General features: G+C 37.6%; 5 protein-coding genes across 5 annotated transcripts; all 5 read left to right on the forward strand.

The window, feature by feature from the left end:
• Nucleotides 1–399: 399 nt before the first annotated feature.
• Nucleotides 400–885, forward strand: LOC131984999 (lactose-binding lectin l-2-like). Its single transcript, XM_059349998.1, has one exon. The coding sequence runs from the start codon at nucleotides 403–405 to the stop codon at nucleotides 883–885; it is 483 nt and encodes a 160-aa protein (XP_059205981.1). The 5' UTR covers nucleotides 400–402.
• Nucleotides 886–3,539: 2,654 nt separating this feature from the next.
• On the forward strand, nucleotides 3,540–4,028 carry LOC131984992 (lactose-binding lectin l-2-like). Its single transcript, XM_059349991.1, has one exon. It carries the CDS (start codon nucleotides 3,540–3,542, stop codon nucleotides 4,026–4,028), a length of 489 nt encoding a protein of 162 aa, XP_059205974.1.
• Nucleotides 4,029–6,814: 2,786 nt separating this feature from the next.
• Nucleotides 6,815–7,503, forward strand: LOC131984988 (lactose-binding lectin l-2-like). The gene has a single exon (XM_059349986.1). It carries the CDS (start codon nucleotides 6,815–6,817, stop codon nucleotides 7,307–7,309), a length of 495 nt encoding a protein of 164 aa, XP_059205969.1. The 3' UTR covers nucleotides 7,310–7,503.
• Nucleotides 7,504–9,967: 2,464 nt separating this feature from the next.
• LOC131984993 (lactose-binding lectin l-2-like) lies at nucleotides 9,968–10,456 on the forward strand. Its single transcript, XM_059349992.1, has one exon. The coding sequence runs from the start codon at nucleotides 9,968–9,970 to the stop codon at nucleotides 10,454–10,456; it is 489 nt and encodes a 162-aa protein (XP_059205975.1).
• A 2,798-nt stretch (nucleotides 10,457–13,254) lies between these two features.
• Nucleotides 13,255–13,924, forward strand: LOC131984989 (lactose-binding lectin l-2-like). Its single transcript, XM_059349988.1, has one exon. It carries the CDS (start codon nucleotides 13,255–13,257, stop codon nucleotides 13,747–13,749), a length of 495 nt encoding a protein of 164 aa, XP_059205971.1. The 3' UTR covers nucleotides 13,750–13,924.
• The last annotated feature ends 32 nt before the right edge of the window (nucleotides 13,925–13,956 follow it).

The raw sequence follows: 13,956 nt of genomic DNA on the forward strand, positions 1-13,956 counted from the left end.
TGGTGTGATAATGTTGATAACATTTGTTATGATAGAATAAAAGTAACAACAACACAATGTTTGGTTTTACATATGCCTCAAACCTGAGCACCACTTTTGTGGGTCTCATGGTTCAAAAGTGTGATAAGATGGCTATCATAATTATTGATAGTTATCATAAATTATTAATTAGTATATTAAATTATTTATTTACTCTAATTAACCTGTATTTGGGCACCGCTTTGTAAAACAGAGAAAAGATAACAATTGAACTCAATCAGTCTCATAAAATTACTAAACTATCAGTTTGGAACTCTGAATAATAATTAACAAAATAATTATAACCAAAATCAAATATTAGTATTTACTACTGGTTGAAGAAGTTTGGAGCCCTTTTCAAAGAAGAGAGAGAGAGACACCAACATGCTCTTGTTCCTCTTCTTGTTTGGTCTGGCTCTGGGTGCTGAGCCTCCTTCAGACATCCAGCAAGTGAAGCTTCAGCGTGCTAACTGTCCCATGTTCTGGTACAGCTTCAACGGCCGCTGCTACAAGTACGTCGCCACAGACATGACCTGGGCTGATGCAGAGCTCCACTGTGTGTCACAGGGAGCCAACCTGGTGTCTATCCACAGTCTGGATGAACAGAATTTCGTCAAATCCCTGGTCAAGAACTTTGATCATGCTGAGGGATTTACCTGGCTTGGACTCAGTGACGTCCACAAAGAAGGCAGGTGGATGTGGTCTGATGGGTCTGCAGTGGACTTTGTCTTTTGGGCCACAGGAGAGCCAAACAATGGTGGAGGAAATGAACACTGTGTTCACAACAACTATAATCTAAAATGGAATGACATAACATGTTCTGTAATCCAACCTTCTGTTTGTGCTTCTCGTATAATTCATCCTTAGCACCTGAGATAGTTACATATGTCTGATTGAACCTGGTCACTGTTCACCTGATCACTGATGCTGACCATTTTCAGATCATGATCAGTGTATTTTCATTCATTATGCAACAAAGAAATATCTGAACAGATCTAGCATTATGAGTAAACTGTAATCATATGAAAACATTTTACCCTTCGATTTGTTTACCTGCTTGTTTGTGTTGATTTTATTATTAAAGTATATTTCCATGTCTTTCTCCTCTCTGTGTGTTAATTAAACAGGGGAACAGCCCAGACTTACACATATTTCAAATATTCAAATATTGTCACTGAGGCTCTGTTGGTGGGTGAAGTGCAACAAAGCGGAAATGTTTGTGCCACAAAATTCATTGTCATTTCAGAGATCAAAAGGAATCAAATGGACAGAGAGAACAGCGTTTTAAAGCATATTTGATTCATTACAAGGCAGAAAGTAAAGACCCATTTTTAAACACAACTAATGTTTACATTAAAAAGTCTCTTTCAAAGACAGCTCAGTAGTGGTGTAAGGTAGTTTCATCTGGCCCAGGGCACAGCATTATTAATGGCAACTATATTTGACCAGTAATGTGTTGGGTTGTACAGTAGAAAGGGATCAGAATCGTGGATGGCACTCTGAAGGTTATGGAACTTTAAAACAAGCACTTTCAGTTTAACGTAACATATTTCTCATACTGTGTCAACGACCGCTGTTATAAGTTTAAGGAATTCCTTTTCTAGCATTAAATAAACCCCTGACGAAGTGACATATTTATGGCTATTTCATATGATATCCTTGTGTCGCTATAACACGTCCACAACAACTGATAAACGGTTTAAATATCCCAAATAGGGGATGCAATAACTGCAAGATGTTAGTGTAAAGTCAGCAGTTTGAATGCATTTTAAGGCAGATTATTTCCTGTGAATATTGCATCAGAGATGGGATTCCTCATTTTTTTTATTTTTATTTTTAATTAAAAATTATACATTATACTTTTTTTTTTTTTTTTACACAAATTCATTGTTTTCCCCTCTCTGACACTTGCACATGATCCTGTGTGATAAGGGTTAGGTTTATATCGTAAATAATATTCTCACTTTTAAGATAATATCAATTAGTTTTCCTTATAGAAATACACAAGTGTGTGTGTGTGTGTGTGTGTGTGTGTGTGTGTGTGTGTGTGTGTTAAATTGGGAAAAACAACAGGTTTAATGTGTTTGACATCATCAGAAGAGCATCACCCTTTATTCATAAATTCTTGAGGTTGAATTTTCCTTTTAGAGGGAGATTATACAGTTTAATAGCACAAGTAGAGAAGACTGAGTGTTATACAGCTATTCATCTAAAGTTCATTACATTAGCCAACATGAACTGCCTGTCATACCAGATTTTATTTTGTTGTGAGTTCAGCTTTTCATTTGTACACAAGAGGATCTCTGTGCTATTTATTCTCTGCAAAGTTACATAATCTCATTTAAAGATGCTTTTTGTGAAACCAAGTCAGTGATTCTTTGACCTCTACAGAGCTGATGAATCAGAGCCATGGTCTGTTCATATTCAGTGTCATAGAAAGGCCTTGTGGTCCTCATTTTTACTATCAACCTGTACATGACGCACACATGCACAAACACTCCTCTGCTCATTGTGTTCAAAGAGCAGAATAGTTGTGCTGTATTACTTATTTATTGTAAGATATTGTTTATTTAAGTATTTCTGAGGTGACAAAAGTCAATGTGCCATGTTCAGGGGTTCAACAAAGTGGAAGTTCATTCTTAAGAAGAGAAGAAGTTAGGGTTAGGTTATTTTACCTGCCTATTTAAGTTGATTCATAATATTAAAGTTGTTTTCCACGTCTGGTTCAGTCTCTGTGTGTTATATAAATATGGGAACAGCACAAGTGTAACAGCTGCTGTGATCACAAGGACACGACCTGTCCAACACGTGAATATCTACTGATGTTCACAAAACTCAACATTTACTTCACAGTTAGAGCAGCTTAAAGTTTAAAGTGTATTAACAGGGAGAGCAGACAGGATCGGAGCAGTAAACACTCAAATAAATCTTTATTCACATTTTAAATATTGTCTCCCTGAGGCTCTGTGGGAGGTAAAGTGCAATCAAGAAGAAATGTTTGTCCCTCATGTATTCATCATCATTAAACACTAAGTTAATATCATTATGAATCAAATGGACAGGGGAGAACTGTGATTTCACAGCATCTTTGATCCATTACAGGAAACAAGTCAAAGGGATGTTGTTTAAAATTCCCTCTAAAAGTCTAAAAGTCCCTCTAAGGATCATTTATCAACAACACAATGCAATATTCTTCTCACATTTCCTTGTGTAGTCTGGTTTAAAAACAAAAACAGCTAAAAACGAATTAATATGATTTGTTTGATCTCTCTTGGTAAGCTGGTGGATCTTTTTTGGCATAAATTCAGATCCTGTATGGTTACGTACAGCTGAAAGTGTTTGCCAAGTTCAGTTGACCAATTATAGTATGCCAACAGTGCAGACACCCTCTCTGAAGCATATAAAAGAAAAGCAGCCTGTCGCCTGTCTCCTTCAGGGTCTTGATCACATCCAACGCTGCAGATCATCTCCAATCCAACCAGCAGCCTGTCATCCTGCTCCTGTGACAGAGAGATCACAACATGCTCTTGTTCCTCTTCTTGTTTGGTCTGGCTCTGGGTGCTGAGCCTCCTTCAGACGACCAGCAAGTGAAGCTTCAGCGTGCTAACTGTCCCATGTTCTGGTACAGCTTCAACGGCCGCTGCTACAAGTACGTCGCCACAGACATGACCTGGGCTGATGCAGAGCTCCACTGTGTGTCAGAGGGAGCCAACCTGGTGTCTATCCACAGTCAGGGGGAACAGAATTTCGTCAAATCCCTGATCAAGAACTTTGATCATGCTGAGGGGGTGACATGGATCGGACTCAGTGACCTCCACAAAGAAGGCAGGTGGATGTGGTCTGATGGGACTGCAGTGGACTTTGTCTTTTGGAAAACAGGAGAGCCAAACAATCATGGAGGAAATGAACACTGTGTTCTCACCAACTATCATCAGACTCTAAAATGGAATGACGGGCAATGTTCTGTAATCTATGCCTCTGTTTGTGCTTCTCGTACAACTCGTCCTTAGCACCTGAGATAGTTACATATGTCTGATTGAACCTGGTCACTGTTCACCTGACCACTGATGCTGACCATTTTCAGATCATCATGATCAATGTATTGTCCTTCATTGTGCAAAAAAGAAATATCTAAACAGATCTAGCATTATGAGTAAACCATAATCATATGAAAAGATTTTACCCTTCGATTTGTTTACCTGCTTGTTTGTGTTGATTTTATTATTAAAGTATGTTTTTTTTTTTAAATCAGCAATCATACATTATAAATAGTTTTTTTTTCTCCACAAGAATTGTGTTTTCAATGTTCACTGTTTTGTCCTCTCTGAAACTTGGCCGTGATCCTGTAAGATAAGGTTTAGGTTTATATTGTCAAAAAATACTCTCACTTTTAAGATAATATCAGTTAGTTTTCCTCATATAAATAAATAAGTGTGTGTGTGTGTGTGTGTGTGTGTGTGTGTGTGTTTTAAATTGGGAAAAACAACAGGTTTAATGGTTTGACACCATCACAAGAGCATGACCCTTTATTCATAAATTCTTAAAGTGGATTTTTCCTTTTAAAGGGAGATTATACAGTTTAATAGCACAAGTAGAGAAGACTGAGTGTTATACAGCTATTCATCTAAAGTTCATTACATTAGCTAACATGAACTACCTGTCATACCAGATTTTATTTTGTTGTGAGTTCAGCTTTTCATTTGTACACAAGAGGATCTCTGTGCTATTTATTCTCTGCAAAGTTACATAGTCTCGTTTTAAAGATGCTTTTTGTGAAACCAAGTCAGTGATTCTTTGACCTCTACAGAGCTGATGAATCAGAGCCATGGTCTGTTCATATTCAGTGTCATAGAAAGGCCTTGTGGTCCTCATTTTTACTATCAACCTGTACATGACGCACACATGCATAAACACACCTCTGCTCATTGTGTTCAAAGAGCAGAATAGTTGTGCTGTATTACTTATTTATTGTAGGATATTGTTTTTAGAGGTTTGTGATTTAAAGCTGCAATGCTGGAATGTAAAAGTGTTGTTATGTTTTGTGGCCACTTGAGGGCAGCAGAGAGCAAGTTAGTGTGATGACGCTCGTCTCTTTCCTCAGGTGGCAAATGCTGTAATGGACAGGAAACCAACAGGAAAGAGTAGTTAGTGTTTTATCGGCTGTTGTCATGACTGTGTAAAGCTGTTTTTTTATTTTTGACTTCAATTTCAAAGCAGGGATATACACGTGTACAGAGGTGATTTATTAATAATAATAATAATAATAATAATAACAATAATAATAATAATATTTATTTATTTCCCCCTAAATTCTCTTATATAAAAATGTAATATTGCCAGAATTAGCATTGCAGTAAAGAGTAATGACGAAACCATTTATTCTACATACTTTTCATGCGTTTGTGTGGATTTAAATGTTTATATTGTAACAGCTGCTGTTAACACAAATACACTACCTATCTAACACACTTACTTATGATAATTTATTTACAGTGTCATCATGGATTCAATGCCTAGCTAAGATCATGATGAATTAAATGAACGGGGATCTGTCACTTTTGACCATCTTTGATTCATTACAGGAAATAATTCAACGAGGATCTAAAACTGAAGACCCACTTTTAAACAGAACTGTAATGTTATGAGTAGCCTAGTCCTTATGTTAACATTAAAAAGGCTTTTCTAAAAGACTTTTTGAGTACAGAACAGCCAGACAGCTATAGAGAATATAAACACTGTGTTCACTACAACTATTTTACAGATGTGAAATCTCTGTTCTGTAACTTATCCCTCTGTCTGTGCGTCTTGTATAACTTGTCATTTGCATGTGAAAACGTTGCATATGTCTGATTGAACCTGACCATTTTAAATCAGAATCAGTCTTTCCTTTACTGTGCAAAAAGAAAAATGTCATATAAAAAGAATAAGCTTCATCATTATGTGAAGATATTTGATTCTACATATTTTACCTGCCTATTTAAGTTGATTCATAATATTAAAGTTGTTTTCCACGTCTGGTTCAGTCTCTGTGTGTTATATAAATATGGGAACAGCACAAGTGTAACAGCTGCTGTGATCACAAGGATACGACCTGTCCAACACGTGAATATCTACTGATGTTCACAAAACTCAACATTTAATTCACAGTTAGAGCAGCTTAGAGTTTGTATAAAGTGTATTAACAGGGAGAGCAGACAGGATCAGAGCAGTAAACACTCAAATAAATCTTTATTCACATTTTAAATATTGTCTCCCTGAGGCTCCGTGGGAGGTAAAGTGCAATCAAGAAGAAATGTTTGTCCCTCATGTATTCATCATCATTAAACACTAAGTTAATATCATAATGAATCAAATGGACAGGGGAGAACTGTGATTTTACAGCATCTTTGATCCATTACAGGAAACAAGTCAAAGGGATGTCCTCATGTTTAAAATTAAAGTCCTTCTAAGGATCACAATGCAATATTCTTCTCACATTTCCTTGTGTAGTCTGGTTTAAAAACAAAAACAGCTAAAAACTAATTAATATGATTTGTTTGATCTCTCTTGGTAAGCTGGTGGATCTTTTTTGGCCTAAATTCAGATCCTGTATGGTTACGTACAGCTGAAAGTGTTTGCCAAGTTCAGTTGACCAATTATAGTATGCCAACAGTGCAGACACCCTCTCTGAAGCATATAAAAGAAAAGCAGCCTGTCGCCTGTCTCCTTCAGGGTCTTGATCACATCCAACGCTGCAGATCATCTCCAATCCAACCAACAGCCTGTCATCCTGCTCCTGTGACAGAGAGATCACAACATGCTCTTGTTCCTCTTCTTGTTTGGTCTGGCTCTGGGTGCTGAGCCTCCTTCAGACGACCAGCAAGTGAAGCTTCAGCGTGCTAACTGTCCCATGTTCTGGTACAGCTTCAACGGCCGCTGCTACAAGTACATCGCCACAGACATGACCTGGGCTGATGCAGAGCTCCACTGTGTGTCACAGAGAGCCAACCTGGTGTCTCTCCACAGTCTGGATGAACAGAATTTTGTCAAATCCCTGATAAAGAACTTTGATCATGCTGAGGGGATGACATGGATCGGACTCAGTGACGTACACAAAGAAGGCAGGTGGATGTGGTCTGATGGGACTGCAGTGGACTTTGTCTTTTGGAAAACAGGAGAGCCAAACAATGGTCTTGGAGGACCATATGAACACTGTGTTCACAACAACTACCCTGGGACTCTGAAATGGAATGACGGGCAATGTTCTGCAACTTTTCCCTCTGTTTGTGCTTCTCGTATAATTCATCCTTAGCACCTGAGATAGTTACATATGTCTGATTGAACCTGGTCACTGTTCACCTGACCACTGATGCTGACCATTTTCAGATCATGATCAGTGTATTGTCATTCATTGTGCAACAAAGAAATATCTGAACAGATCTAGCATTATGAGTAAACTGTAATCATATGAAAACATTTTACCCTTCGATTTGTTTACCTGCTTGTTTGTGTTGATTTTATTATTAAAGTATATTTCCATGTCTTTCTCCTCTCTGTGTGTTAATTAAACAGGGGAACAGCACAGACTTACACATATTTCAAATATTCAAATATTGTCACTGAGGCTCTGTTGGTGGGTGAAGTGCAACAAAGCGGAAATGTTTGTGCCACAAAATTCATTGTCATTTCAGAGATCAAAAGGAATCAAATGGACAGAGAGAACAGCGTTTTAAAGCATATTTGATTCATTACAAGGCAGAAAGTAAAGACCCATTTTTAAACACAACTAATGTTTACATTAAAAAGTCTCTTTCAAAGACAGCTCAGTAGTGGTGTAAGGTAGTTTCATCTGGCCCAGGGCACAGCATTATTAATGGCAACTATATTTGACCAGTAATGTGTTGGGTTGTACAGTAGAAAGGGATCAGAATCATGGATGGCACATTGAAGGTTATGGAACTTTAAAACAAGCACTTTCAGTTTAACGTAACATATTTCTCATACTGTATCAACGACCGCTGTAATAAGTTTAAGGAATTCCTTTTCTAGCATTAAATAAACCCCTGACGAAGTGACATATTTATGGCTATTTCATATGATATCCTTGTGTCGCTATAACACGTCCACAACAACTGATAAACGGTTTAAATATCCCAAATAGGGGATGCAATAACTGCAAGATGTTAGTGTAAAGTCAGCAGTTTGAATGAATTTTAAGGCAGATTATTTCCTGTGAATATTGCATCAGAGATGGGATTCCTCTTTTTTTTTTTTTTTTTTTTGATTAAAAATTATACATTATCCTTTTTTTTTTTTTACACAAATTCATTGTTTTCCCCTCTCTGACACTTGCACATGATCCTGTGTGATAAGGGTTAGGTTTATATCGTAAATAATATTCTCACTTTTAAGATAATATCAATTAGTTTTCCTTATAGAAATACACAAGTGTGTGTGTGTGTGTGTGTGTGTGTGTGTGTGTGTGTGTGTGTGTGTGTGTGTGTGTGTGTGTGGGTGTGTGTGTTTAATGTGTTTGACATCATCACAAGAGCATGACCCTTTATTCATAAATTCTTGAAGTGGAATTTTCCTTTTAGAGGGAGATTATACAGTTTAATAGCACAAGTAGAGAAGACTGAGTGTTATACAGCTATTCATCTAAAGTTCATTACATTAGCCAACATGAACTACCTGTCATACCAGATTTTATTTTGTTGTGAGTTCAGCTTTTCATTTGTACACAAGAGGATCACTGTGCTATTTATTCTCTGCAAAGTTACATAATCTCATTTAAAGATGCTTTTTGTGAAACCAAGTCAGTGATTCTTTGACCTCTACAGAGCTGATGAATCAGAGCCATGGTCTGTTCATATTCAGAGTCATAGAAAGGCCTTGTGGTCCTCATTTTCACTATCAACCTGTACATGACGCACACATGCACAAACACACCTCTGCTCATTGTGTTCAAAGAGCAGAATAGTTGTGCTGTATTACTTATTTATTGTAAGATATTGTTTATTTAAGTATTTCTGAGGTGACAAAAGCCAATGTGCCATGTTCAGGGGTTCAACAAAGTGGAAGTTCATTCTTAAGAAGAGAAGAAGTTAGGGTTAGGTTATTTTACCTGCCTATTTAAGTTGATTCATAATATTAAAGTTGTTTTCCACGTCTGGTTCAGTCTCTGTGTGTTATATAAATATGGGAACAGCACAAGTGTAACAGCTGCTGTGATCACAAGGACACGACCTGTCCAACACGTGAATATCTACTGATGTTCACAAAACTCAACATTTACTTCACAGTTAGAGCAGCTTAAAGTTTAAAGTGTATTAACAGAGAGAGCAGACAGGATCGGAGCAGTAAACACTCAAATAAATCTTTATTCACATTTTAAATATTGTCTCCCTGAGGCTCTGTGGGAGGTAAAGTGCAATCAAGAAGAAATGTTTGTCCCTCATGTATTCATCATCATTAAACACTAAGTTAATATCATTATGAATCAAATGGACAGGGGAGAACTGTGATTTCACAGCATCTTTGATCCATTACAGGAAACAAGTCAAAGGGATGTTGTTTAAAATTCCCTCTAAAAGTCTAAAAGTCCCTCTAAGGATCATTTATCAACAACACAATGCAATATTCTTCTCACATTTCCTTGTGTAGTCTGGTTTAAAAACAAAAACAGCTAAAAACGAATTAATATGATTTGTTTGATCTCTCTTGGTAAGCTGGTGGATCTTTTTTGGCATAAATTCAGATCCTGTATGGTTACGTACAGCTGAAAGTGTTTGCCAAGTTCAGTTGACCAATTATAGTATGCCAACAGTGCAGACACCCTCTCTGAAGCATATAAAAGAAAAGCAGCCTGTCGCCTGTCTCCTTCAGGGTCTTGATCACATCCAACGCTGCAGATCATCTCCAATCCAACCAGCAGCCTGTCATCCTGCTCCTGTGACAGAGAGATCACAACATGCTCTTGTTCCTCTTCTTGTTTGGTCTGGCTCTGGGTGCTGAGCCTCCTTCAGACGACCAGCAAGTGAAGCTTCAGCGTGGCAACTGTCCCATGTTCTGGTACAGCTTCAACGGCCGCTGCTACAAGTACGTCGCCACAGACATGACCTGGGCTGATGCAGAGCTCCACTGTGTGTCAGAGGGAGCCAACCTGGTGTCTATCCACAGTCAGGGGGAACAGAATTTCGTCAAATCCCTGATCAAGAACTTTGATCATGCTGAGGGGGTGACATGGATCGGACTCAGTGACCTCCACAAAGAAGGCAGGTGGATGTGGTCTGATGGGACTGCAGTGGACTTTGTCTTTTGGAAAACAGGAGAGCCAAACAATCATGGAGGAAATGAACACTGTGTTCTCACCAACTATCATCAGACTCTAAAATGGAATGACGGGCAATGTTCTGTAATCTATGCCTCTGTTTGTGCTTCTCGTACAACTCGTCCTTAGCACCTGAGATAGTTACATATGTCTGATTGAACCTGGTCACTGTTCACCTGACCACTGATGCTGACCATTTTCAGATCATCATGATCAATGTATTGTCCTTCATTGTGCAAAAAAGAAATATCTAAACAGATCTAGCATTATGAGTAAACCATAATCATATGAAAAGATTTTACCCTTCGATTTGTTTACCTGCTTGTTTGTGTTGATTTTATTATTAAAGTATGTTTTTTTTTTTAAATCAGCAATCATACATTATAAATAGTTTTTTTTTCTCCACAAGAATTGTGTTTTCAATGTTCACTGTTTTGTCCTCTCTGAAACTTGGCCGTGATCCTGTAAGATAAGGTTTAGGTTTATATTGTCAAAAAATACTCTCACTTTTAAGATAATATCAGTTAGTTTTCCTCATATAAATAAATAAGTGTGTGTGTGTGTGTGTGTGTGTGTGTGTGTGTGTGTGTGTGTGTGTGTGTGTTTTAAATTGGGAAAAACAACAGGTTTAATGGTTTGACACCATCACAAGAGCATGACCCTTTATTCATAAATTCTTAAAGTGGATTTTTCCTTTTAAAGGGAGATTATACAGTTTAATAGCATAAGTAGAGAAGACTGAGTGTTATACAGCTATTCATCTAAAGTTCATTACATTAGCCAACATGAACTACCTGTCATACCAGATTTTATTTTGTTGTGAGTTCAGCTTTTCATTTGTACACAAGAGGATCTCTGTGCTATTCTCTCTCTATAATCTCATTTAAAGATGCTTTTTGTGAAACCAAGTCAGTGATTCTTTGACCTCTACAGAGCTGATGAATCAGAGCCATGGTCTGTTCATATTCAGTGTCATAGAAAGGCCTTGTGGTCCTCATTTTTACTATCAACCTGTACATGACGCACACATGCACAAACACACCTCTGCTCATTGTGTTCAAAGAGCAGAATAGTTGTGCTGTATTACTTATTTATTGTAGGATATTGTTTTTAGAGGTTTGTGATTTAAAGCTGCAATGCTGGAATGTAAAAGTGTTGTTATGTTTTGTGGCCACTTGAGGGCAGCAGAGAGCAAGTTAGTGTGATGACACTCGTCTCTTTCCTCAGGGGGCAAATGCTGTAATGGACAGGAAACCAACAGGAAAGAGTAGTTAGTGTTTTATCGGCTGTTTTCATGACTGTGTAAAGCTGTTTTTTATTTTTGACTTCAATTTCAAAGCAGGGATATACACGTGTACAGAGGTGATTTATTAATAATAATGATAATAATAATAATAATAATAACAATAATAATAATAATATTTATTTATTTCCCCCTAAATTCTCTTATATAAAAATGTAATATTGCCAGAATTAGCATTGCAGTAAAGAGTAATGACGAAACCATTTATTCTACATACTTTTCATGCGTTTGTGTGGATTTAAATGTTTATATTGTAACAGCTGCTGTTAACACAAATACACTACCTATCTAACACACTTACTTATGATAATTTATTTACAGTGTCATCATGGATTCAATGCCTAGCTAAGATCATGATGAATTAAATGAACGGGGATCTGTCACTTTTGACCATCTTTGATTCATTACAGGAAATAATTCAAAGAGGATCTAAAACTGAAGACCCACTTTTAAACAGAACTGTAATGTTATGAGTAGCCTAGTCCTTATGTTAACATTAAAAAGTCTTTTCTAAAAGACTTTTTGAGTACAGAACAGCCAGACAGCTATAGAGAATATAAACACTGTGTTCACTACAACTATTTTACAGATGTGAAATCTCTGTTCTGTAACTTATCCCTCTGTCTGTGCGTCTTGTATAACTTGTCATTTGCATGTGAAAACGTTGCATATGTCTGATTGAACCTGACCATTTTAAATCAGAATCAGTCTTTCCTTTACTGTGCAAAAAGAAAAATGTCATATAAAAAGAATAAGCTTCATCGTTATGTGAAGATATTTGATTCTACATATTTTACCTGCCTGTTTAAGTTGATTCATAATATTAAAGTTGTTTTCCACGTCTGGTTCAGTCTCTGTGTGTTATATAAATATGGGAACAGCACAAGTGTAACAGCTGCTGTGATCACAAGGACACGACCTGTCCAACACGTGAATATCTACTGATGTTCACAAAACTCAACATTTAATTCACAGTTAGAGCAGCTTAGAGTTTGTATAAAGCGTATTAACAGGGAGAGCAGACAGGATCAGAGCAGTAAACACTCAAATAAATCTTTATTCACATTTTAAATATTGTCTCCCTGAGGCTCCGTGGGAGGTAAAGTGCAATCAAGAAGAAATGTTTGTCCCTCATGTATTCATCATCATTAAACACTAAGTTAATATCATAATGAATCAAATGGACAGGGGAGAACTGTGATTTTACAGCATCTTTGATCCATTACAGGAAATAAGTCAAAGGGATGTCCTCATGTTTAAAATTAAAGTCCTTCTAAGGATCACAATGCAATATTCTTCTCACATTTCCTTGTGTAGTCTGGTTTAAAAACAAAAACAGCTAAAAACGAATTAATATGATTTGTTTGATCTCTCTTGGTAAGCTGGTGGATCTTTTTTGGCCTAAATTCAGATCCTGTATGGTTACGTACAGCTGAAAGTGTTTGCCAAGTTCAGTTGACCAATTATAGTATGCCAACAGTGCAGACACCCTCTCTGAAGCATATAAAAGAAAAGCAGCCTGTCGCCTGTCTCCTTCAGGGTCTTGATCACATCCAACGCTGCAGATCATCTCCAATCCAACCAACAGCCTGTCATCCTGCTCCTGTGACAGAGAGATCACAACATGCTCTTGTTCCTCTTCTTGTTTGGTCTGGCTCTGGGTGCTGAGCCTCCTTCAGACGACCAGCAAGTGAAGCTTCAGCGTGCTAACTGTCCCATGTTCTGGTACAGCTTCAACGGCCGCTGCTACAAGTACGTCGCCACACAAATGAGCTGGGCTGATGCAGAGCTCCACTGTGTGTCACAGAGAGCCAACCTGGTGTCTCTCCACAGTCTGGATGAACAGAATTTTGTCAAATCCCTGATAAAGAACTTTGATCATGCTGAGGGGATGACATGGATCGGACTCAGTGACGTCCACAAAGAAGGCAGCTGGATGTGGTCTGATGGGACTGCAGTGGACTTTGTCTTTTGGAAAACAGGAGAGCCAAACAATGGTCTTGGAGGACCATATGAACACTGTGTTCACAACAACTACCCTGGGACTCTGAAATGGAATGACGGGCTATGTTCTGCAACTCTTCCCTCTGTTTGTGCTTCTCGTATAATTCATCCTTAGCACCTGAGATAGTTACATATGTCTGATTGAACCTGGTCACTGTTCACCTGACCACTGGTGCTGACCATTTTCAGATCATGATCAGTGTATTTTCATTCATTGTGCAACAAAGAAATATCTGAACAGATCTAGATTTATGAGTAAACCATAATCATATGAAAAGATTTTACCCTTCGATTTGTTTACCTGCTTGTTTGTGTTGATTTT

The sequence above is a fragment of the Centropristis striata genome, chromosome 14 (assembly GCF_030273125.1).
Source record: "Centropristis striata isolate RG_2023a ecotype Rhode Island chromosome 14, C.striata_1.0, whole genome shotgun sequence".
NCBI lineage: Eukaryota > Metazoa > Chordata > Actinopteri > Perciformes > Serranidae > Centropristis > Centropristis striata.